This window comes from Rosa rugosa, chromosome 3 (assembly GCF_958449725.1).
Source record: "Rosa rugosa chromosome 3, drRosRugo1.1, whole genome shotgun sequence".
NCBI lineage: Eukaryota > Viridiplantae > Streptophyta > Magnoliopsida > Rosales > Rosaceae > Rosa > Rosa rugosa.
This window is the reverse complement of record NC_084822.1, coordinates 746,172-770,377: the sequence shown is the minus strand read 5'-3', so window position 1 is coordinate 770,377 and position 24,206 is coordinate 746,172. Positions and strand designations below refer to the sequence as shown.

At 35.9% G+C, this 24,206-nt stretch overlaps 5 protein-coding genes across 10 annotated transcripts; 4 read left to right on the top strand and 1 right to left on the bottom strand.

The window, feature by feature from the left end:
* Positions 1 to 476: 476 nt before the first annotated feature.
* LOC133738410 (SUN domain-containing protein 4) lies at positions 477 to 5,010 on the top strand. 3 transcript variants are annotated; one of them, XM_062165947.1, is made up of 5 exons: positions 477 to 803; positions 1,526 to 1,739; positions 3,052 to 4,349; positions 4,469 to 4,554; positions 4,705 to 5,010. In XM_062165947.1, exons 2-5 carry the CDS (start codon positions 1,580 to 1,582, stop codon positions 4,949 to 4,951), a joined length of 1,791 nt encoding a protein of 596 aa, XP_062021931.1. In that variant the 5' UTR covers positions 477 to 803; positions 1,526 to 1,579; the 3' UTR covers positions 4,952 to 5,010. The 3 variants fall into 3 exon arrangements, with proteins under 3 accessions (XP_062021931.1, XP_062021930.1, XP_062021932.1); XM_062165946.1 differs by having other exon boundaries at positions 479 to 803; positions 1,551 to 1,739; XM_062165948.1 differs by lacking the exon at positions 477 to 803 and adding an exon at positions 839 to 1,139 and having other exon boundaries at positions 1,551 to 1,739.
* Positions 5,011 to 6,882: 1,872 nt separating this feature from the next.
* Positions 6,883 to 8,980, top strand: LOC133739149 (uncharacterized). 2 transcript variants are annotated; one of them, XM_062166880.1, is made up of 3 exons: positions 6,883 to 7,041; positions 8,353 to 8,530; positions 8,688 to 8,980. In XM_062166880.1, exons 2-3 carry the CDS (start codon positions 8,360 to 8,362, stop codon positions 8,754 to 8,756), a joined length of 240 nt encoding a protein of 79 aa, XP_062022864.1. In that variant the 5' UTR covers positions 6,883 to 7,041; positions 8,353 to 8,359; the 3' UTR covers positions 8,757 to 8,980. The 2 variants fall into 2 exon arrangements, with proteins under 2 accessions (XP_062022864.1, XP_062022865.1); XM_062166881.1 differs by having other exon boundaries at positions 6,901 to 7,041; positions 8,359 to 8,530.
* A 1,847-nt stretch (positions 8,981 to 10,827) lies between these two features.
* Positions 10,828 to 11,881, bottom strand: LOC133739148 (uncharacterized). Its single transcript, XM_062166879.1, has 2 exons — positions 11,766 to 11,881; positions 10,828 to 11,154 (listed from the first exon to the last, which is right to left on the bottom strand). Exons 1-2 carry the CDS (start codon positions 11,863 to 11,865, stop codon positions 10,919 to 10,921), a joined length of 336 nt encoding a protein of 111 aa, XP_062022863.1. The 5' UTR covers positions 11,866 to 11,881; the 3' UTR covers positions 10,828 to 10,918.
* Positions 11,882 to 12,919: 1,038 nt separating this feature from the next.
* LOC133739624 (probable glycosyltransferase At5g03795) lies at positions 12,920 to 16,148 on the top strand. Its single transcript, XM_062167404.1, has 4 exons — positions 12,920 to 13,785; positions 13,903 to 14,141; positions 14,604 to 14,952; positions 15,358 to 16,148. The coding sequence occupies exons 1-4, from the start codon at positions 13,471 to 13,473 to the stop codon at positions 16,027 to 16,029; spliced, it is 1,575 nt and encodes a 524-aa protein (XP_062023388.1). The 5' UTR covers positions 12,920 to 13,470; the 3' UTR covers positions 16,030 to 16,148.
* A 1,880-nt stretch (positions 16,149 to 18,028) lies between these two features.
* LOC133738645 (uncharacterized) lies at positions 18,029 to 23,044 on the top strand. 3 transcript variants are annotated; one of them, XR_009860194.1, is made up of 8 exons: positions 18,029 to 18,167; positions 18,784 to 20,178; positions 20,265 to 20,346; positions 20,427 to 20,493; positions 20,706 to 20,891; positions 21,003 to 21,063; positions 21,932 to 22,149; positions 22,462 to 23,044. XR_009860194.1 is itself a non-coding variant. In XM_062166223.1 (7 exons), the coding sequence occupies exons 2-7, from the start codon at positions 18,840 to 18,842 to the stop codon at positions 22,093 to 22,095; spliced, it is 1,899 nt and encodes a 632-aa protein (XP_062022207.1). In that variant the 5' UTR covers positions 18,029 to 18,167; positions 18,784 to 18,839; the 3' UTR covers positions 22,096 to 22,419. The 3 variants fall into 3 exon arrangements, 1 of the variants encoding a protein (XP_062022207.1); XR_009860193.1 differs by having other exon boundaries at positions 22,456 to 23,044; XM_062166223.1 differs by lacking the exon at positions 22,462 to 23,044 and having other exon boundaries at positions 21,932 to 22,419.
* Positions 23,045 to 24,206: the final 1,162 nt, after the last annotated feature.

The following is a 24,206-nucleotide window of genomic DNA, read 5'->3' as shown; positions in this document are numbered from 1 at the left end:
TGCAAATTTTTTTTTAAATTTTTGCAGTATTGCTAGCATGGCGTAAGGCACAAGTTAGAGCTACATCTACACAAAGAGGTACGAATATCTGCTAATTACTCTTCATATGATGCTTGTTTTTGTGTAATAGTTGTGCTAACTCTAGGAAATAACTTATTTTTCTTTTTCTTGGTTTGAGCAATAATAGAATTAGGATTCAAAATCACTAGAATATTCCTCATCCCAATCTTGAAAAATGAAAATTGCTTCCCCCCCAAAAGCACTGTTTTACAAGCCCCAAATAATTGTTGTTTTGGAGAGGGACAAAACTTCCTCTACTTGTTCAACAAATGTAGAGCCTATGAACAAAAACCAATTAACCCAAAAGATTCAAAAATAAAAATTTAACCCCAAGGCTTTTCACTCTTTGCAAGTCACAAATAGGCAGAGGGTAACCCTTGAACATAATTTTAGAGAGAGAAAGGAGGTGTGGGATTTGAAATAGAAAAACGGAGGAGAGAGAGAGATTCGGCCAAAAGCAAAACCGTTACAAAATTAGGAGAAGAAAGCGACACAGAGACAAACATACAAGAGTGGAGAGACGAAGATGATGAAGAAGAAGACCATTATAAAAAGGGAGTCTACGTTTAAACCCCAACCCAACTCCTACTCCAACAACAACAACGCGGACAATCTCCTTAAACTACGTCGTATTAACGCTAATCTTGTCCTTGCTCTCTTCTACGATGTCCTGATTTGCTGATCTCCCTTTTTCTTCTTCTTTGGTGGTCATCATTTCAATACTCTTAGATTCATTCATACAGGTCTGCATGCCTCTTTCTTCATAAAGCCTCTTCCTTTTTGTCTTTGAATTCGATCTGATTTTTGGGTACTCAATTATTGGATTGTGAATCTTCTTCACTGTTTTCTTGTGTAAGGAAATATTTTGTGGCATAAAGATGAAATCTTTTTATATAAAAGAATCCTTCTTTCTGTGGATTTTACAGCCAGAACCAAGCTGGCATGATTTGGGTTGCTTCGTGCTGCCTTTTATTTAAGTTTAGTCAATGGGTTCTGTGTGTTTTACTTGTTTCATCATTGGCTTTGGTGAAAGTGCGTTTCTTTTTAAGAATCAGAGGTTGCTTTGCTTGAGTACTAAGGTAAATTTGGCTCCTTTTGAGAACACCTATCTCCAGCGACTCAAATTGGATTCTTTTAATCTGTCTTCTTTTCGATTTGTACTGATAGTACTCATCAAGTTTTTCTCTGAACAGTCTTGGTATTTAGCTTCGTTTGCAATCTTACATTATGTTCCGTGGAAGATACATATTTCATACGTATAGATGAAACTGCAAGCTGTGTGGATTTTGAATATTGATTGATTGATATGAATGCCACCACAGCTTGCTTCATTGACTTGGATTTGAAATTTAAAAACAGGCATCATGTCGTTGTTTTATTTTTCTTTTGTTAGTTTAATCATTTTAATGATCGTTTTCTTTTGGAGAGTAGAATCCAAGTCAAGTCCGTGATTTGTCTCATACAGGGTACTGATTCCTCTATTTTTCCAGAGGTCAGCAGAGGATTGGATTGATGTGCAATGCAGAGGTCGCGTAGAGCTCTTCTGCATAGAAGAGCTTTGGAAAAGGTCATCACCGGAAGGAGCCGCTTGTATAAGGTGTCTCTATCTTTAGTTTTTGCTCTGTGGGGGTTTGTCTTCCTTATCAGCTTATGGTTTAGTCGTGGTGACGGACACAGAGGTAACCTCTCTACTAGATGTTCTTTCTCTTTATAGTCTTTTGTTGGCTTTCCCTATGAATTATTCTGCCGTGTTTGATTGTACATGATGGATCTCCACGATTTGGTTGGGGTACAATACTTTTCTGATGCATAGCATAACTTAGAATTGGCCTCACCTTAATCTTGCTTACCTGAAACATTCAGTGACTCATTGTAGTGATTTAAAAGTTTTGGTGATGTTTGCTAGTGTTCTGGTTTATTGATTTAGTTAATTAGCTATGATCATTGGAGGTGATGCTCTGAGCAGGCTGATATTCATTGTATGACTGATTTTAAAATCATGCATGGGAATAATTGGGGAAATTACAAAACCAATAAAAGTATATCATTCTCCTATATTGCAGTAGTTTACAGATTGAACTGCATATGATTAGAGAAGGTGTATAAAGGCATGTCCTCATGGACTCATGGTTATGTGTATCTAGTATCTACAACCTATCTTCTTCATGCCTAATAACCAATAGAACAGAACCAATGCAGATAATACCTGAAAACTATTGGAAATATGAAGGATCCAAAAACATATAAATTTTGATATTGTTAAACTTAAGGAGATGTTTATTTAGTTAGCAAATACTATTTTGTTAAAAAAGAAATTCATTAAAATTAGATGATTACGACATTGCCTCAACCTCTCAGCACCATGTTAAATTGATAGAGGCAAAAGCAGAAAGTTCTTTTGTAACGGTGATAATGCAATAGATGTAAGACACCGAATTTTCATTTTGGTTTACCTTGTCATTGTAGTATTTCCCCCCCCCAAGTATTGTTTTTCCGGTTTCTTTCTTTTTACTGGGGGTGATTCTCGCCTTCCTCTTTTCTACAATTTTCATACTTGCACTTTCTTTGTACTTTTGTTGTTTTTTTTTTCATCTGTGATTATTTATTATCTGTTATCTGATTATTAAGCAAAAATTTGTCAATGGCTATTTTGGGTTTTGAAAAGCATGTCCACTTTCATCCAGCTTCTCTCTGTACTAACTTCCGCTGAATATTAGTATTACTTTCACCTTTGCTTATGGAATATAGTTTTATATAAACAGAAAAACAATGAATAGATGTTGAAGTAGTATTTTCAATTGTTCAATTTATTTTCTTTGAAGAAGTCTACAAGATATGTAAGAGAAAATAACCATGCTTTTGATTGTGTCCATGTGGGACAGTTTTGGCCTTTTTCACGCTTTCTGATCTTATGTTCTTTTTCTTCATTTTTGATGTGATTCCTATGTTTTACTGTGTGTATGGCTGAGCTTTTTTTTCTTTTGAATCCAGATGGATACGCAGCATCTCCAGTTGGATTATCAACTTGGAATGAAACTAAGCTGGATCGTGATGGACACACTGATTCTGTAGAACTACAAAAGCAAGAAGATTTAGTCTACTCTTCTGAAGGTGTGTGCACAAATGGTGTTGAAACTAGTAGTTTAAATGGTGAACTACTTAGTGAAGGAAATAGACATCAGGCCACAACAGAAGGAAGTGCAATTTATAACTCGGCCGTAGCTGAGCAACCTGAATTGGAGAAATCTAGTTCAGGCGTGAAACATGAAATTGATGCTCCAAAAAATGGCCGCCTGCCTCGTGCTGTGCCTCTTGGTCTGGATGAATTCAAGAGCAAAACATTTAGTTCAAAAATTAAATCTGTAATTGGTCAGGCTGGAGGCATAAAACATAGAGTGGAGCCTGGTGGTACAGAGTACAATTACGCTTCAGCTGCAAAGGGAGCCAAGGTCTTGGCTTTTAACAAGGAAGCCAAGGGTGCCTCTAATATCATAAGCAGAGACAAGGACAAGTACCTTCGCAATCCATGTTCTGCAGAAGAAAAGTTTGTTGATATAGAACTTTCAGAAGAAACCTTGGTAGACACAATCAAAATAGGTAATCTTGAACACTATTCATCTAATTTAAGGGATTTTGAGCTGCTTGGCAGTTTGGTTTATCCAACAGATGAATGGGTTAAGCTTGGGAATTTCACTGCAGCAAATATTAAGCTTGCGCAAAGATTTGATCTTGAGGAACCTAAGTGGGTGAGATATATAAGGTTAAAGCTTTTAAACCATTATGGTTCAGAGTTCTATTGCACAGTCAGTGTTATTGAAATTTATGGAATTGATGCTGTTGAGCGAATGCTTGAGGATTTAATTTCTGTTGAAAGCGGCGCATATGTTTCTAATGGAGTAACTGTTGACCAGAAACCTGTGACCTCCCACCCAGATTCCCCTGAGGGTGATGATTTTTTTAATATTGATAAAGAAATGGAACCTCAAGCTGCAGTTGAAAACTCTAATGTGAACAATGAAATAATCAAGAGTGATGTGCCTGATCCTATCAAAGAAGCACTTCATCAACAAGGTAGCAGGATGCCTGGGGATACTGTTCTTAAGATACTAATGCAGAAAGTCCGTTCATTGGATTTTAGTTTATCACTACTTGAGCGATACCTTGAGGAATCAAATTCAAGATACGGCAGCATTTTCAAAGAATTCGAGACAGATATGGAAGAGAAAGAGTTAGATTTACAGAAGATCAAAGAAAACATGAGGAATCTCTTAGAAAGCCAGGAAGTAATTGTATGTAAAACTTTCTTACCTTACACCTTTATATCGTTCTTGTAAATATTGGTATCACACTGTCTTTATTGACAGTAGCATGCTCTATTATCCTTATACTGGTTTGATTGTCCTTGCAGGCTAAAGATGTAAACAATCTCATGTCTTGGCAGTCCCTTGTCTCTGTGCAATTGGATAATTTAGTCAGGGATAACGCTATCCTCAGGTGAGAGTTGTTATGAAAAAACTTAACTCATTTTGATTTCTTTTCTAAATCCATGCAGTTCTGAGTTCACAGAGAAACATTCTTTCTCAATTGAAGTATTGTACACAATCTTGTAAATTCCATTGAAGTGATTGAACTTCTGATTTGCAGGTCTGAGGTTGAAAAGGTCAGGGAGAAGCAGATATCTGTAGATAATAAGGGTGTTGTAATATTTCTAGTCTGTGTACTTTTCTCATTGTTGGCCCTTGCGAGGCTTTTTATAGATATTGTGGGTAGTGTTTATAGTGCATTCAGTGTTCATACAACAGAGAAATCCAGGAAATTTTGTTTGATGAGCTCTTCCTGGGTTTCCTTACTAGTGAGCTGTATCCTTGTCCTATTTATATTATCTGTATAATCATGGCAACTTCTCTCTTTTCTTCTGATAAAATATAGTGGTAACATATCTTGGTGCTATTTGGCTGTTTTGTGGTTGGTTCGTGTTTACTTCTTCATTACTTCATCCGCCGATTCCATCTCAGTTTCAGTATTTACTGTGCGAAAATTTGCCAAATCAGATTCGATTGTGATATGCACTTGTGCAAGTTACCTGTGAATTTGGATTTGGTAGATCAGTTTCAAGGAACCGTTCAGGTAACCCTCATAAGTTTGCTTTTAATACAAATAAAGATTCATGTTTATGGGGAAAAGATTGTGGTGCAAGTATGAAGCTTCCTGGATGCTGGATCCACATATTTCTGTGGTCCAACGCTTTCCATTTCAAGTACAACCGAAGATGAAGAAGCTTACCGTAATCTTCAATTTCTACTGAAATTGGAAAGTAGGAGTACTTGAATATAGACTACACCAAATGTGGGGTCTCCATCACTATTTGGTAGGTGATGGCGGGACACCCCGTCAGAAGAAAATGACTGTAAACACCTGTTGACTTTGTGGTTGAAGATGAGGTATATGAAATTAGAGAAAATTTTATAAATAATACCCCAAATAAAGTCTATTCATTATTTTGATACATTTATTATATTGGTATCTCAACATTTAAACCTGACAAATTTTAATACATTCTGTTTATAACGGTGTTGATTCTATGGGTATTTTCGTCTTTTCATTTACTCTTTTTTTTTTTTTTCAATTCTTACCCTCCTAATCATGAAACTCTCTCCACCATCTGCTACTCTCATTACTCATTAGTCTCTTCAAATGGTACGCATCTCTCTCTCTCTCTGTCTCATTCATTCAAGTTTTGATTGTTATGGGTTTGTTTATTTTTGGATGATTACTGCTCATAAATGCTTCCCTATCTCTGTTCCTAATTCACAAAAGTTTCAAAGATCAAAACCCATAAACCATTACTGGGTTTTGTCTCCTATGTGTTCATCTCTGTGGTCATTTTTGTTTATCTCGCTCAAAGCCAAAGTTTGAATCATTCTGACTAACAAAGAAACAACATTGACCACCTTTAATTTCAGAACCTGGGGCTATTTGGCTGTTTTCCAACCAGAGCAAATTGATCTTGTCACCTTGTAGGAGGGTTTGCGAAATAGATCCATGCCAGCTCTGTCATTCTTGTAGAGATGCTGGCTCTTTCATTGGCCTTGGAAAAAAGATGGGACAAGATTGAAATTGAATGATAATCAAGTGATGCTATTGATGCAATTAGGGGAAAGAAACATTCAAAATGGGAAGTTTACCCAATTCTCAGTCAAATCAAACGAAAACAAGACAATTTTTTTCAAATTCGATAGAGTTGGGTTAACCGAGAGGCAGCTAATTGCTTGGCCTCACTTGCCAGCGCAGGTTGTGCGCTGATGAGGCATGGATCATCAGACCCCCAACCTCCCTCATCCTCATTCTTTCGCGGCGATAGGGACTGTGTTGTCGCCGACAGAGGTTGAAGACAGAGGCAATGACTTTGGATTCAAATAGCTATAAACATGGGGAGACCGGTTCGGGTTCAGATTCTTCTTTGGACTTTACGGGGGAGAGAGAGAGAGAGAGAGAGAGAGAGGGAGAGTATTCTATGATTAGAAGGGGAAGAAGAAGAGGAAAAAAAAACATAGAAAATGAAAAGACAAAATTGCCAATGAATTTAATGTCGTTATAGGTGGAGCCTATGAAAATTGTGTTGATTTTAAATGTTGAGATACCAATGTGATAGTTTTTAAATGTGATGTACCAAAGTGATGAATGGGCTTTATTTGGAGTACTGTTTGTAAAATTTTCTCATAAAATTATTTACTTCTACTAAATCTCAGTGCACTGCACTGTTCCTAAGGGACGGAAAGGACGGCTACGTCCTCACTTTACCTTTTTTTACGGCTCTGCCATTAGCGTCTGAAGAGACCGTTCTGCCCTCCCTCCTTTGAGATTTTTTTGTTCTGTTGTGTATCGATCGACCTTATCTTATTCTCTCTTCTAGAGCAGAAATTGCGAGAGTGTGATCTGGATTTCTATAATCAGCGGATTGCTTCTTTTGTCTACAATCGTGTAAGGAGGACTCTCTCATTTTGTTTTTTCTTTTTTTCCCTGTGTTTGATGTCGATCGATTTTTCGGTTTTGATTTGTGAACTTGGATTTGGTTTGGCTTTAGAAAAAAAAAAGGGAAGAAGAATAGCGATTGGTTTTGGTTGTGAAGAAAAGGGAGAAGAAGAGCGATTGGTCTGCGTTTGGTTCGGATATTAACCTTTGTGGAAATTTTCTTTTGGTTCCTGGTTAGATTAACCTTTGTGTTATATGCAATAGAAGGGACTGTGGTGCTCTGATTTGTGGCTTTGGTGGGTTTGGCGAGAGTGAGGATCGCAGATTTGACCATTTTCTTCTACTTTTGTTTTTGTTAGTTGCGTTTTTAGTTGTTGTTGGTTTTGAATTGTTATGGGTTTTTACGTTTTAGGGCTTTTGTTTGTCTTCGGATTTGGGATTTAGGTGATTGATTGGAAAAGTTTCAAGCTTTGTTCCTGATGTTTGGTAATTTCAATATTTTCATTGGATGGTGGATCGCTTGATTTCGTAGAATTACTTTGTCATGTTCAATCAGATTAGTTGGTATTGATTTATTGAATTTAGCTTTATGATTGTCAATTTGTGATTTTCAAATTGTTATTATAGTAGCCACTTTGGGTATTCTCCAAATGCCTTGATTGAGCTAGAGCCAGAGAAGGCCTTACTACCTCAATGTGTAAACATTGTTTTTTTTTTTTTACATTTTTATTTCAATTTGGGTCTGAGATTTTATTCTTCTTCTTTCTTGCTGTCTTGCTTTTTTATGTTTTGATTTCAATTTGGGTCTGAGATTTTATTCTTAGTCTTCCTTGCTGTTTTGTTTAGTGTAAAAGCTCTTATTTACTGAGAAAAGAAATTTTAGTCCAAGAATGTCAACAATTAAGCCTATAGCAGACTGCAGTATGCTATAATGACAATTTCAAATTGGGAAACGTATCCAATGTCAACAATTTTGTGATTCCTCTTTATATATATATATATATATATATATATTTGCGTGGTTGATGATTCCCTGGGCCTGGGTAATTCAGAGACTTATGAGTGTTTCATATTTTCTGTTTATGAGTTTCTGTCATGGATGGAAATGCACTGATCATTATTTGAATAATTTGTTTGTATGCTTCATTATCCAAAAGTGAAGTATGTAGTATTATACTAAGGATGGTTCATAACTATAAAAGGATGTCCAATGATTCCTTTTTATTGTAATTTTATTTGGCTTTAGATTGTATGTCTGATCCTTGTTTCTATAATTGGGCGAGCCTGACAGTTTCTTGCTTTCTCACTTATTTGTGTTAGTCACAGAATGGGTCGCAAAGCAGGTTCGATATACATTAATCCAAAGAAATTTGGTGCTTTTCACAAACCTTGCATGAAGGAAATGGTGACATTTCTCAGTTGCTTGGCTCTTAACAGCAACTGTGATGAGAAATGTGTAAGGCAGAAGGACCTTTTGAGTACTTGCATGGATTCTCAGGTATATTTTAGATTTCCTTTGTTGTGGGTTCTGCATGTTCACAGTTTCTTTTCCCCTTTTCTTTCTCATCATTTTCTATTAGGCTTAAAATCTGTCCCTTTCTTCAATTAGCAAACTTTCTTCAAAGACTCTCTAAAATATCTGGCCTTTATTACAGAGCAAGAAAAACAAGTCAATGGGAAGCATTAATTACCACTTGCAGAGGCTGAGTAGGGGAAGGAAGTAGTTCATGTCTTGTAGAGAGCAAACTTAAAACTAAGGTCTGATTCTTTGGAGTCATTGGGTGCCAGATGGTAAGTTAGGGAAGCTGTTCTATTGTTGCACCTTAGAATGATCACATGTAATTCTCCATTTTGATTGTAGTAGTGCCTAAGCTGTGAGAAATTATGGATATATTATTTTCAACTATTCTCTTCTAGTTGAATGATATTTCAATGAATTTTGTAATAATATGTAAACCAGTCTTGAACAATTACTCTAAAGAAACATAATATCTTTAAGAAAAGTTTAGAGATACTGAAATTTTAATTTATAAAGGTGTTACCAATATATGCTGAATTGGGTCAACATTCTCTGGTGCAGCAAATTCTGACAAACACACAAGCGCATTACAATATGTTGGTTGTGTTTCATGTAGATCAATGCGCGGCTGAGAATGCTGAGCCAATTTAACATACGTTGGTTAGGGTTCTTGCTGTGCTTGGTGTTTTCTTTTCATCTAAGATATAGAGATAGATTTGACCGAAAAATAGAAACAATAAAAGACAGGCAGAGACATCTAGTGGGAATTCATTTTAGGTGGAGCTAACATGCAAAAGCAGAAAAAACTAGCAGTTGTTGACAGTATAAAAGGCTCACGTACAATTGCCTCATTATAGAGTTATTGACATGCACAAGACAAAGTTTATGGACTTGAAATTTCAACTTGGTGCTGGATATATCTAGATTGTCACCAGGGAGACTGCAGGCACACCATTGTAATTAGAGACATGCGATTGCTTCATCAGGAGGATGTGCAGGACAGTGCAGTTTATCCCATACTGTTATTCCAACTGAAGCTACATGTACGAAAGTGTAATGTTTGTAGGATACATAGAGCCACAAAGGTGACTGTAGATGACAGATATGCTCTGGAGAACCCTTGCTACTTCTGTTAGCAGTGCTATTACTGTGGAGGGTAATGGTTCTAGTGTGTGATTATCAGCACGATCAACCGCGTTGATGTGTTGATGTCTTTGTAGAATGCCACCATGGTACCTTCCTCTTCATGTATTTATATTACTTCTCCTTTTGTTCCTTGATTTGGCTGTCTCTGCAAGTCACAGCAATGTGAATATGAAAATTGGCCATCATTAAGCTCATGAATGTGCTGTGCAATTCTGTAGAAATTGAATATCTGCATAGTACAGTTCAATATCTGCAGAGAAAAGCATGATTGTATATATTGCATATGTATCTGAAGGTTGCACTCATCTGAATATGAAATTAGCTGAACCAAGTCCATTTTTTTATTGAATACTTTGATTACAAACCTATTCTCCTTCAATGACTTGGGATTTGATTATTCTTACATGAGGTATTGCAACTACTTCACAAAGAGGTTATTATTAATAAGCTCATAATTTTGCTGCATGATTCAATTGAACTGGGGTTGTGGCTGACGATGTTATATCATATGAGAACAAGATCCTACAATGACACAGAAGGGAAAGAACAGCGAAACACACTATCTCTTTGATAGTAAGAAGTCAGTACCATTGCAAGGAAAAGAAGATGATAATGATGATGGATTTTGGAAGATCATACTGGGGAAAGTACCAGATTATCATCAGTGCATTAGCTCTTTGAATCTTGAAGACTAGTTCAATTGCTGCAAGATACAGTGCCTAAATAATTGTTCATGCCTGGCTTATGCACTTTGTTAATAATATTGGGTGTTTGGTCTGGTCCAAAGACCTTATTGATATACAGGAATTTTCCAAGGGGGGAGTTGATACTTATATTCGCCTTGCACGCAAAGAACTAGATAAATGATAACGATGCTTGCAAAACTGTAGTTGGCAATATTTTATCCCTTTCTTATGTTAGTTTTCATATTGTAAATTAATTGGACAGGTGAGGAAAAGCCAATTATATTGATTGACGGCCTTACAGCTATTGGTTTAGTGATTATGTTGGTTGCCATGGTGTTGGCCTGTTGGGTTTGCACAGGTTGCGAGCAACCATTATACAGTATCGTTATTTACTGAGATGAATCAGTTTCACAAGAATTCTGAGGGGGAGCATGAAGCACGAAATTACAAACCGTATGATAGATTAAGCTTCATGTATCAGAAAATAAGAGTACAGCATAAATATAGCTACACCAGAGTCACATTAACCTTTGCTTTATTCCCAGAACATAGAACCTGGGTGCATGAGGTCTGAAGCATCACGGAAAAAGATCTTTCCAATATGCTGGCTAGTTTCCATTAGCTGGTGAGCCTCAGCGGCTTCAGATAATGGGAAACGCTTGTAGACAACAGTTTTCACCTTGCCAGCCACAATTGCAGGCCACACATTCTCCTCCACCTCTCTAACAATTACTGCTTTGTTTTCTGGACTTCTGTATTGCAAACCAGCCGCTGCATGCACAACAACAATTTTTCAGAGATATCTAAACAAAGTGCAGCAGCTCTTTGCAAAAGAGGAGGGTTATCACAAAGGTTTTAATACTGAACTCAAGATTTGATCACTGTTGTGGAAGCAGATATGCAAGATGACATGTAATACTGAAACGTAGTAATGTACTGACATAAATCTATTAAGGAACAAAGGAACCGAAGTTGGAGAAAACACATTGTGCTAAATGCTAATTAAGAATCATCAACTCCATAAAAGGTCACAATACTAGGGATAAGTGAACTTCTGGAAATGCTTGATATTGATAGCCACAAGGATGTCAAACATGGGTATCCACAAGTATTTTCCTCTCAAGTGAAACTCAGATTTCATCATAAACTATCATAGATACTCTATCATCTGTATATGAGAAATTTCTGCAAAACAATATATGAGGCAAAATTCCTGTGGTACTAAAACCAAGTAAAAATTCTAGTGAATGAAAAACATTGTACTAGAAGATAATAGTTAAGAAACAAGTGCAAAACAAAAGTCAAATTTGATAGGACTAGGAGAGACTGATGCGAAATCTCGGTTCTCTAAAAAATTTGCAGAATCAAAGTTAGTGCAGTACGTGACGGTGACGGACACAACGTCAGAGTTTGAGGCCGGCCATCCCAAGATGCTGCCTTGGCATTCAAGTTCCTGTTTTGAGTTTGGGGTTCATTGCTCATATACTATGACTTTTTTCTTATCAAAGATTGTGCTTGCTCATATACTATGACTTTTTTCTTATCAAAGATTGTGCTTGCTCATATACTATGACTTTTTTCTTATCAAAGAATTGTGCTTGCTCATATACTATGACTTTTTTCTTATCAAAGATTGTGCTCTTAAATTTCAATTGTACCGGAAACAAAATCAAAAGGGTTTAACTATTTGAACCCAGCAATATTTTGAATTCCTATTTTAACCCTAATTAATAAAAGGGGAGGATTCAGTCCACCGACGTGTACTTGCACCGACATAAATAGATGGTTAGATTATATTAAATACACTCTTAGGTTATTAATAAAAATATTAATTATAAATATCAAGGGTTGAGATCATCTTATAAGTGTTGGGTCATTTGTACCGTCGGTGCATAAAATAATTTCCTATTAATAAATTAGAAAATAAACAAAAGGGAAAAAAAAAAGAAAAAAAAAAAAAAGAAGAGATAACCACTTCCCGTACATAGCGGTTCCTATTAATTTGCACTCATCAGATGACCAGAGATTAGGTTTCTTGTTGTGAACGAGATCACTTATAGTAAGTAATCTATTGCTATACTCTTTTAATGCTTTTATTAGATTGCAAATATGTAGAACTAGTAGCCATTAATTGTATATGTGTGTGATGGTTTTGTCGTCCATCAAGCTCTACTGTTGTAATATAGCTTTATAATTGAGTTTACAATTCTATATAAATGATGATCAATATATGCTTGCCTGCCTGCAAAGCCACAGTCTTGCCCTTCTTTATTGAATCTGGGTAGCTGCAGATGAAAGAGAGCTGCCGACGTGGTTTATGCTGGTGTTAATTTTTTTTATTTTAGTTTTATCAATATGGGGGTAAAATTGGAAAATGTACGACAAAAAAATTTAAGGCTGGGTATACTTATACATTGATGTTTGCTAGGTTCAAATAGTTGAACTCAATCAAAATTCTATTGTACTGAAAAACTGAATTTTTTAAACCCTGCCACTATTATAATATGCTCATATTCATGTGTAAATGCAGGCCAACAGCTATCTCATTCGACTAAACTAGATGAGACAGAGGTCAGTTTGATTATTTATAGTTGATCACTCTGGGAACTAGCTAGTTTATTATTACCAGTTCATACTTGGAAGTCCTCGTTATCTGCAAGCATAATAAGCACGTTCTGTATACAATCTTTTACTGTTTTAAAATCCCACTATTACTGTTTCGAGTATTTTCTTTTACTGTAGGAATCCATTTGGCAATTAATATACATTTCTTGAAATTAATCAATCAAAGCAACTGCAACATTTAGTAATTACCACATATAGATATAATGGATGACACAGAAAGTAATGCAAGTAGGAGGCTAAGTTGTGAAGCTTTGGGAAAGAGAGCCAAACTTGGTCAAGTATATAGCAAGAGGAAGCATTGCTAGGCTATCCATAAATACCAAAAAGCTTTGCCCTAGAAAGAATGACTCTAATGAGCAGCAAAGAATAACCAGCATTGTAAGTAATGCATCAAGCAATCACACAATATCCTCATTCAGCACTATTGTCCTACTGGCTTAGTGTAATTGTCACTGCCGAGAAATGAAGCCTCTCAAAAACAAGCCATCTTTGTTTTCACCATTTTGGTCATCTTCTACTTCTTCTTCTTCGGTTTTGATTCTAGTGCTTGTAGCTCTCATTTGCACGTTGGGCGTCACAAGTTCGTTTTCATGGTCATGGAGAGTTGGTAACGTACTGGGTACTGACTACTCTTCATCACTAGCTTTCTCAACAAAAGCAAGGCCTAGTTCTCAAGTAGTGCGTGAGGAAGCGGCAGCAGAAGCTCATCCTATTGTCAGTCCTTCATCAAATGATTCAGAACCAAATGAAACAGTACATCTTCCCCCCAATCAAATTGTGAGAATATGTCTTCATTTTTCATGTGCATTCGATCAACTACATAACTTCAATGTCTTTCTTCAAGTTCAGATGTACTAAATTCTTTTCTATTTTCTTGTGAATTGTGTACAACAGGTAGAGAAACAAGAGGTAGTGTTGAATGATAAAGAATTTGGTGAAATTAATGCTACTTCTGCATCTGAAACAATAAGTATAAAAAGATACAGCAGGTTAGAGAAACTTGAAGCAAGTTTGGCTGGAGTTCGGGCATCCATAAGAGAAGCTGCTCGAGTACGAAATCTGACTTCTACCCATGAAGATCCAGACTATGTTCCTCAAGGTCCAATATATAGAAATGCAAATGCTTTTCACAGGTAATATTATCTTAATTAGTCCATAATCCATTTGTAGTATGTAGTCTTGGTTAAGCTAGATTTCGGCTATTTCTACATTTGCTAATCACTTTACTGAACACCAGAGGTGTGACCCACTTGCATACATTTGTTTCATCTGTCTTAACTACATTTTTGCATATAATAACAAGGTAAACAACGGCTCTTACAATAACTGATCAATTGACTGGCATGTAACAATATATACAACATCTCTAGCTCTTACAATAACTAGTCACATGATTGGGCATGTGAGATTGAGGATCTGGTGAGAAAGATGTTGCATACATTCGTTAAACATGGAAAGTTTTCTTCTGTTAGAGAAATGGTTCTTAACGTACATGAGAAGTAAATATGGTACAAATAGTATTATTACGGTTAATGTTTTGTTAGAAACAAAAAAGAAATGAACTGAACAAAAGAAAGTAAATAAAACTACTGCAGGAGTTACTTGGAGATGGAAAGGCTGTTCAAGATATATGTATATCAAGAAGGAGATCCACCCATATTTCATAATGGTCCTTGCAAGAGCATATATTCTACAGAGGGAAGGTTCATTCATGAAATGGAAATGGACAATACTTATAGGACCACAAACCCAGACGAAGCCCTTGTTTATTTTCTTCCATTCAGTGTGGTGATGTTGGTTCAGTACCTCTATGTGGCCGAGTCCCATGACACTGAATCCATTGGTCGTGCTGTGGTTGACTATGTCAATGTCATCTCTGATAAACATCCCTTTTGGAATCGAAGCCTTGGTGCTGACCACTTTATGCTTTCCTGCCATGATTGGGTAACGAATCTTATCATCCCATTCCCGCATAAACTTTTTCGTATCTCTTGTCATATAAATTTGTTATATTTTCAGAGTTTCGGTTAAGCTAGAAGGGCTGTCATATACATTGGTATTCAGAGTTCGTTATTCTTTTTTTTTTTGGCAAAGTTCAGAGTTCGTTATTCGAACCTCCAATTCCCTCATTCCCTTTCCTAGTTAATTCTTCATATAAATGATTTTTGATGGCATGTACTTGTTAAATAATGTAGGCCTTGTCTTCTGACAACATGATCGGTTAAGCTTTTGGGATTAAATGCTTGTTTAAAACCCTGTAAAGGGCTGTTTGGATCTCTCTTTATATATCATAGCTTGTAGTTGAAGTAAGGTTTTGAATATAAATTGACTTGACTCCTCAATCTATAGGGGCCTCGCACATCTTCTTATGTTCCTCAGCTATACCACAAGTCCATAAGGGTACTATGCAATGCAAACACTTCGGAAGGATTCAATCCTTCCAAAGATGTGTCATTTCCAGAAATCCACCTCCGAACTGGCGAAACCAAAGGACTTCTCGGTGGTCTCTCCCCCTCTCGCCGGTCAATTCTCGCCTTCTTTGCAGGCCGGCTGCATGGCCACATAAGGTACCTGCTTTTAAATGAATGGAAAGAAAAAGACCAAGATGTGCAAGTTTATGACCAACTTCCCCATGGAATATCCTATGAGTCAATGTTAAAGCAGAGCAAGTTCTGCTTGTGCCCCAGCGGTTACGAAGTGGCGAGCCCAAGAATTGTAGAAGCCATCTACGCAGAATGCGTGCCGGTCTTGATTTCGGATAATTATGTTCCACCGTTCAGTGATGTTTTAGACTGGAAGTCATTTTCAGTCCAAGTACAAGTGAAGGATATACCAAATATCAAAACAATACTAATGGGAATATCTCAGAGCCAGTACTTGAGAATGCATAGGAGAGTGAAGGTGGTGCAGAGGCATTTTGTGGTGAATGGACCTTCCAAGAGATATGACGTTTTCAATATGATTGTTCATTCTATTTGGCTCAGGAGGTTGAATATCCGCATTGAGGATCAGGTCGAATAGAAGCTACATGTATAAGCTTTTTATCTAATTGGGAGGCAATTTTTTTCATTAAGCGATCAACCCTTCAGTTGTTTTAACTTTTAACATACAACAAGAAGAGAAGGAAAGAAAATAATACAAGAAATCTCATCTTTTCTTTTCATTTTTATACTCTTTGGGTTTTTTTTTTTTTTTAATAACCGTTGGTTTTGAATTTTATTTTATTTATTTATTTTTATAGCCGTTGGTTTGTTTTTTTTTTTTTTTTTTTTTTTTTAATAATAGAGAAAATTCGGCGCTGTGAGTTGTTTCCGTAATCCGGTTCGACGTCGAATGAGTACCGCTCGAAAATGTCATTCAATGACTCGGATGAGTAATTAATGTTGCCCAAATAAATTGTTATAATCTATTCAAATTTCCTTGTAACTTTTATTTTTTATGAATAAATACAACCGAAAAAATATTTTTTATCATAAAAATTATTTCAATTACTATAAGTCAATTGACTTCAAAAAATAAGAACATATGGGGGCGGATCCGTGGCATCACAAATTATAGTTAAAATTATACTTTAAATCCTATCCATTAAACTTAATAACAATTAACGGTTGAGATCAATCGTAAGAAAAAATCATTATCTATTATTTTTCTTTTCTTTTCTTTTCTTTTTAACTAATTAATCAAATCTATTTATTATGACATAATAAAAATCAATAATTGCTATTCTGATTTGGAATACAATTAAGGAATCAAATCTTTCAATTGTTTTCCTATTGAAAGATTTGATTCCTTAATTGTTACATGCTTTAAACTGAAAAAGGACCAAAAAAAAAAACTATCCATGAATTAATAGATTCATGTGAATGTTATGTTAGCAAAACAATTAAGTATACTTTATAGACTTGAATTGTGTTAGAGACAACATGGTATACTTTGTTGAGGACAAACACGGTTTAATGTTCTTGTAGGGATGGTTAAGATCTTTGGAAGTGACCAAAGTTGCTTGGAGAGTCTAGTGATTGATTTTGGAGCTGCATCACTATTTAACTTTTGATGTTGAAGATCAAGTGGTTTTGAAATTGTTAGCTTGAACTAGGTTTTTTTTTTTCCCCTCTCTATCTCTCTCTCTATGACTTTGTATGACTTGGTGAGCAATTTCAATTGATTTTGACTTTGCATGACCTGAGTATGATGATACGACCAATATGTGCACATAATGCTTTCTTTATGGGTTTACAAAGGAAACAGGGTGAAAAAGTTGGTAATTGAAGTATAATTGGTGTATTTTGTTCAATTGGATTATACCATGGAGAGAGACAATGTTGAAGAAGAGGAAAGAATTCCTCTTAAGATTGTCTTTCCTTATTTTTCTTTAATTAATGAGTTTTAGTTAGGATTAAATTAATTCAATGAGAGAGAAAAAAAATGAAAAATGAAAAATTCAAATTTAATATCATCCATTGATAGTCTTTTAATCTAATGGTTGATAATTGAAGTATAATTTTGATTATAATTTGTGATGCCACGGATCCGCCCCCAGAACATATATATATATAATGTTAAAATATATTTTAGGATTATAATTTAGCATTGACGGGTTGGAGACGGTTGATATTATATCGATGAATATGTTGGGATCAAAATCCATAAAAGGAAGTAGAACCAGTAGATTGCAGGAAATGAAAAGGAAAATAAATTAAACAAGATTCATATTCATAGATTGATTCTTACAATGGAGGCACATTGCCTTATATAGCTCTATATGCTCAATGCCCAAAATACCCGATTCCAAGATAACCCGACCCAAGTCCACTTATCATATAATTGTAGAGCCCAAAATAGATAAGCAGCCCATCTAAGTAATTAGCCCAAGATAATAAGTAATTATAACATAAGAGTCCTAACAGAATAGTACAGATTTAGGGCTAAAATTTAACCCAAAGCTATTTTTAGCCCTTTCAGTTGGAGATGGTCTAATAATACCTTCCTATTAAAGAAAGTAAAAGTAAAAAGGTCAAAAAAAGAATTAACAGTATAATTAGGAGTAGCAAAAGCCCAGGCAAAACGAAGCAAAGCACTCCAAATTCCAAAAGCAGTAGCCAAAGCTCGTACCTTTCCTTCTCCTTTCATCAGAATTAGGGTTTCTGCGGACGATTCAGGTACTTTTATTTGCTAATTGAGCATTTAGATATCTTTTTGGTAGTGATTGTGGTGATAGATACAGGTCACTGCTCGTATTCGATTCTGGGGTTTCTGGGTTTGCTGGGTTCGCCCCTAATTCTTCTTTCTATCAATTTCTGTGTTCAGATATGTCTCTGGCTCTTATGGGTTTTCTGGGTCCTTGTTACTTTGTTTGATATCTGGAAAAGTTATAGGGTCTAGGCATTTTGTATTGGATTCTTAGTTCATGGCATTTTGTATTGCTGAGATTTTGGAACTTGCTTGTTTATCAATGCATTGTGTTGTGTTGGGTTCTTAGTTCTGCTCTGAATACCAGCACTCTTTGTGTCGTTTGTGAATTCAAAAGCAATGATGGATTCAAATGTGCAAAGTAGGTAGTTTTAGCTGATGAACGATTAAGTGCATTAGTTCAAATGATCACCAATTAGGACTAGTGTTATCAGTTCAAGAACTTCCTTTTGCTTTTTAATTTTTCTTTAATTGAACGTATTGTTAACACTCGGGAGTCAGCATGTTCTTTTGCTTATGGGAAGTCATATATGTTACTTCATGCAATCTTTTGTCTAAATACTGTGTTGTGATCTCTGGTTGTAGGCATATTCAAGTTCTTAATCTATATGTCATTAAGCTCCTGATAGAGGGAAGAGAAAATGGCGGTGGAAGATTTGTGCCCGCCGTCTTCTGAAATTTGCACAGTACCGAATTCTGAGAGTCCTGAACCAGATGTGGAGCTGGGTTGTTCACGGAAAAAGAAGAAAAATAAGAAGAAAAGGTGTAAACTTGAAAGCAATGATAAGAGTTGTGAAAGTCCCTCCCTACAGTCTCAATTTGTACAGCTCTCAGATCAAGAAGCACTACAACCACTTACAGAGAAAAGTAATACAATAGCAGATTCAGAAAATCCCCAATCAAATGTGGAGCCGAGTCTTTCAACAAAAAAGAAGAAGAAGAAGAAGAAGAAGAAAGGGTCTAAAACCACTGAGACCAATGATACAAGTTGTGAAAGTCCTTCCCAACAGCCTCAACTTGTACAGCTTTCAGATCAACAAGCACCGCAACCACTTGCAGAGAAAATTACTACAATAACAGATTCAGAGAGTCACCAGTCAAATGTGGAGCTGAGTCTTTCACAAAATAAGAAGAAGAAGAAGAAGAAGAAGAAGAATAAGAGGAAGAACAAGAAAGGGTGTAAAACCCCTGAGACAAATGATAAAAGTTGTGAAAGTCCCTCTATACAACCTCAACTTGTACAAGCAACAGATCAAGAGGTAGAAGTGCCACAACGCATTGAGGCCGTACAGCCTCAACTTGCACAAGTGACGGATCAAAAGCTAGAAGTGCCACAACCCATTGAGGATTCGAGTTTCTCAGTGAAAAACAAGAAAAGGAATGGGAAGAAAAGCCGTAAACCCCATGACTGTAATGATGAAGTGTGTGGCGTTTCTGTTGGTACTTCTGTTATGGAAAGTAATGTGCCAGCAGTAGATCCATATATAAAGCCTTCTGTTGAAATATCATTGGAGCAGCTTGTTGCGGAGCCACTTGTGAAGGGAATGAGTACAACAGCAAACTCAAAAAGGCCCAAACCCAATGCAGATTTTGGCTGCTCACAAGAAACGAAGAAAAAGAATCCAAAGAGAAATTGCAAAACCAATGAGAATAAAGAGCTATTGGTGGAAACAATGTCGCCAGAAGCAGATCTATCTCTTCAGCCTCCTCTTGCAATATTCTCTGAACAAGAGGTAGAGGTGGCACAACCACTTAATACTGGTACAGTGTGGAAAGAAACCAAGATTGATGAAGTTCCTTCCTTGTCACATTTGGCTCCAAAAGCTGATACTGAAGTAGTTGCTATCGGTAGAGAGGGCAATCTTTCTCAGAAAAAGCTTCTGATTCTTGATATTAATGGGCTGCTTGCTGATATTGTCCAGATGGAAGTTTTTATCCCCAGTAGTTTTAAACCAGACAAAATAATATCACGGAAAGCAGGTGATATTTGATATTTAAATATCTTTAGATCTTTATTCTCTTAAAGTGGTATGGAACCTCATTCTCTCCTCTCTTTTTTCTCACAGTTTTTAAGAGGCCATTTTGCGATGATTTTCTACAGTTCTGCTTTGACAGATTTAATGTGGGTGTGTGGTCTTCAAGAACCAAGTAAGCTTCATTCTTGGACATATGTACCCCTTTTCTGGTTTCTTGTTTGTTGGAATATAATCCTTTACGCTTGTTTTCAGGGAAAATGTGAACTCGGTGATAGATTTTCTTTTGGGGGATTCGAAACATAAATTACTCTTTTGCTGGGTAAGGATTAGAGTAAATTTAAAAAAAATGGTCATGTTAAAATGATATTAATTTATTCTGCTTCAGGAAAAATAGGATCTTAATTATCTTATCGTAATCATTTTGCTTCTGCAAAATAGGTTCCCCATTATTTTTAATGTTTAAAAATAAAAACTGTTTGATGGCAGAAATCAACAATTACAACTTTACTGTCATGATTATTGCTTTTGCAGAACCAATCGCACTGCACTTCTACCAGTTTCAAGACGGTGAAGAACAAGAATAAGCCCCTCGTTTTGAAAGAGCTTAGAAAATTCTGGGAGAAGCTTGAGCCTGATCTTCCTTGGGCGAGAGGAGAGTACAATGAATCCAACACAGTATTATTGGATGATTCTCCATACAAGGCTTTGTGCAATCCGGTTAGTTAATTTACTATTTCTTCTTAACATTTTCTCTTGGGCATGTGATTGGTTTTACTACGAGGATTACAACTGATTTAATTCTTCATCTTTGTCCTTTTAATTGTTTAGGTGAACACCGCCATATTCCCCAATTCATATCAGTTCAGGAACAGAAAAGATTCTTCATTAGGTGAGACACCATCACAGTAGGTGTTAATCTCCTTTTCTTTTGAAACGTAAGGAAAATAACCTATGCAAACCTATACATATGGCCGTCATACACATGAAAGTAATTCTGTAGGTCAAAATGTCATCCCTGTGTTGCCTAGTCTTTCCATCATGCCCTTTAAGCATTGTCTATTTTGTGTCTTCTTTTCCTGCTCTAGATTTCCAAATTTCCAAATTTCTAATTTCCAGTTGAATTTTTCTGATGGTTCTTCTTTACTTCTAAGTCGTCAAGAAGTGTAAGCTAAGATATCTGGCTTATTCATTATATATTTAATGTGTTTATTATGTTGTTAGTTGTTACTGTGAAATTTGCATTTCCAGATGTTTCATTGACTCTTTATAGTGGTTTTGGTCTACTGTCCAGTTACGGACCCAGGATTTTAGTTATATGTTGCTTAATAGACTCGAGACCTGAATTTGTTGCTGTCTTCTTACTCTAATTTGACAAATAAATTGCGGTGTGGGGGCTTATAGGCTAGAAAATGCTAGAATTAGTTCCTAATATTAGAATTTGCTACGCCTCAGATGCACTATACAAAAAAATAATAAACAATTTTCTGAGTGCATCAGCTCCTACTGGCCATGGGGGCTGGGCCTGCCTGTGCTAATGTCTATCTTAGTTCTTTTCCCTATCTTTTGTTCTCCATAGTATGGTTTTTGAGCAGGACTGTCATCTTATATCATACCTTGTCTTTCAGAATGAATTGTAAGATATAATTGTCCAATTATGTGTAATGATTTTATTCACTCAAAAGAAGTCTAATGATTGTATTAGTTTTACATGATGACATATTGTGATGTGGTCTTTTATGCACTTCTGTTCATCGCAGGACCTGGAGGCGATATCCGTTCTTACCTGGAAGGGTTAGCTATGGCTGAGAGTGTCCAAAAATATGTGGAACAGAATCCATTTGGTCAGCAACCCATAACGAAATCAAATCCTTCTTGGAACTTCTATAGGAGAGTTATAGAGGATGTAAAACCCCTGAGATGACTCGGCCTTTTTCATGCCTTGGACCCATCGATGTTTTGCAGTACCATACCAGACGTAAGTTTTCACTTTAACATGTATCATTGCGACCCATTATTTTTGCTTAAATGAGATGTACCAAGTATACTGCTTGTAGAAGAGAGCGTCTGCTGGGCTAGATCAAAAAAAAATTTCCTAGTTTAGTAAAACCTGCGCACCAATTATTTATTGTCATGTGCGCATAAATTTTGTTTATTGTTGGTCGATGCACTGAATAAGCATTGGCAAATCAAAGTGCATTCTTTGCGAGTGCCTATAAAGATGATAGGTCCTCTCTTTTTCTGTTTACATTTATTTGTCATTGTTAACTAAAACACACGACAGATGCAGGGTTGTGAAATAGGTGCCACCATCTTTAACTTGATGCAGATACTTGGGGTTGTTGACAGTTGATGGAAATTTGTTACCCAACCACCATGTTCTGCAAATCTTATACTTTGAGTTTGAGGAAAATCTTCTGGGGTTGCTTTGTTATATTTCCAGCAGGGATACAACACCCCAACCAAATTTGATTCCATGTGCCTGCCTTGATTCAGCTATCAGTTACCGTTATGCTTAGCTTGTTTGAAATGTACATCTCTTGCACCAACCAAACTTAAACCCACTTATATAACCAGCAATTGGTCCATGTCTATTTATGTGCCTGGTTCAAAGTAACAGCTACTGAAGCCAATTAGTTAATTAGGCATATCTAGAATCTTGTGTTCTCTGTTTGCAAGTTTTTGAAGGCTATCGATGGTTGGTACTGGCTGAACCACGTCAAAGTGACTGACGAAGAGGGAATCAAGGAATGGTAATCACAGCTTAATCAGCATTTACTGTCATTAATGTAATTAATATTTCCGTTGTAATTCTATCCCTATATAAAGGGACTGAAATTAAATGAGTAGACAATTCCTATTTACCTTTACAATTAATAGAATATTGAATGAACAAATTATGCCCCAATGACCCAGCACAATGAGTGGAAACAAAAAAAAAATGGTGAATAGTGTTCTTGTAATGACCTGGATTTTCGTATTAATTTCGTGTTTAGTGCATGAAATTAATAGACCAAAAAAAAAAAATCTGACTCAAGGGCGTTTTAGAAAGTGAAAAGAGATGTGAGATAAAATATTATTAAAATAATAGAAGGGTGTGTGGTTTGCAATTTTTGGTGTGCAAATTTCACCCCCTTATTAATTAAATTTGTATAAATAACTTGCTTTAGAAGGAAACAGAGATGACTTTGGGTCAAGGATCTGTATCTACTCTTTCCCCCACGTCAGAATAGGAATATTGAAAGGATATGGCCCTCATTTGTGGAAATTCCATGGTTGGGGAGTCAGAGGTACCCGTGAGTCGGACATACATACATGATGTAGCTTTATGACTCTCCTAATGTCTATCTCTTCCATTATCGGAATTTTTGTTAGTATATTCGATTCAATTTCAAAGAAATTTTATCAGATACGGAAAAAACAAAAACTTGAAATATACGGTAAAGTAACTTTAAACATAATACTTAAAAAGATTAATTACAGTTTACCCCCCTGAGGTTTGGGGGTGTCATCATTTCACCCCCCAAACTCTCAATTTCACTTTTTTACCCCCCGAACTTTCCAATTTCAATCAGTCGTGTCCAATTTCTCCTATTCCGTCCAAATTGGACTTTAACTCTGACTTTTAAGGGGTAAAATGGTCATTTCAAGACAAAAAAAATAAAAAAAATAATAAAAAAAAATTCGTTTTTTTTTTTTTCTGTTTCTTCTTTTTTTTTCTTTTTTTTAAAAAAAATTTGTCTTCAACCTATACACCACAAGTTATAATAGGTTTATAAAAACAAAAAAAATACTCTAGGTGGTTAAAAGTCACTCGCTGGTCTACGATATTTGTGATATATCTCCGATAAAGTGAAGAATTTTAGGATATATCCCCAATAAAGTGAAGAAATATCTGTAAAAAATAATTTTACACACTCGCTGGTCTACGATATTTGTGATATATCTCTGATAAAGTGAAGAATTTTAGGATATATCCCCAATAAAGTGAAGAAATATCTATAAAAAATAATTTTACACTTTATCTGTAAATAA

Coding starts and splice junctions, on each gene's coding strand:
- LOC133738410 (XM_062165947.1), top strand. CDS start 1,580: ATGCAGAGGTCGCGTAGAGCTCTTCTGCATAGAAGAGCTTTGGAAAAG. Junction 1,740..3,051: donor TCGTGGTGACGGACACAGAG/GTAACCTCTCTA, acceptor TTTTGAATCCAG/ATGGATACGCAGCATCTCCA. Junction 4,555..4,704: donor AGGGATAACGCTATCCTCAG/GTGAGAGTTGTT, acceptor TCTGATTTGCAG/GTCTGAGGTTGAAAAGGTCA.
- LOC133739149 (XM_062166880.1), top strand. CDS start 8,360: ATGGGTCGCAAAGCAGGTTCGATATACATTAATCCAAAGAAATTTGGT. Junction 8,531..8,687: donor GTACTTGCATGGATTCTCAG/GTATATTTTAGA, acceptor CCTTTATTACAG/AGCAAGAAAAACAAGTCAAT.
- LOC133739148 (XM_062166879.1), bottom strand. CDS start 11,865: ATGAGCAATGAACCCCAAACTCAAAACAGGAACTTGAATGCCAAGGCA. Junction 11,155..11,765: donor GTTGTGTCCGTCACCGTCAC/GTACTGCACTAA, acceptor TTGTGCATGCAG/CGGCTGGTTTGCAATACAGA.
- LOC133739624 (XM_062167404.1), top strand. CDS start 13,471: ATGAAGCCTCTCAAAAACAAGCCATCTTTGTTTTCACCATTTTGGTCA. Junction 13,786..13,902: donor ATCTTCCCCCCAATCAAATT/GTGAGAATATGT, acceptor TGTGTACAACAG/GTAGAGAAACAAGAGGTAGT. Junction 14,142..14,603: donor AATGCAAATGCTTTTCACAG/GTAATATTATCT, acceptor AAACTACTGCAG/GAGTTACTTGGAGATGGAAA.
- LOC133738645 (XM_062166223.1), top strand. CDS start 18,840: ATGGCGGTGGAAGATTTGTGCCCGCCGTCTTCTGAAATTTGCACAGTA. Junction 20,179..20,264: donor AATAATATCACGGAAAGCAG/GTGATATTTGAT, acceptor TTTTTCTCACAG/TTTTTAAGAGGCCATTTTGC. Junction 20,347..20,426: donor GTGTGGTCTTCAAGAACCAA/GTAAGCTTCATT, acceptor GCTTGTTTTCAG/GGAAAATGTGAACTCGGTGA.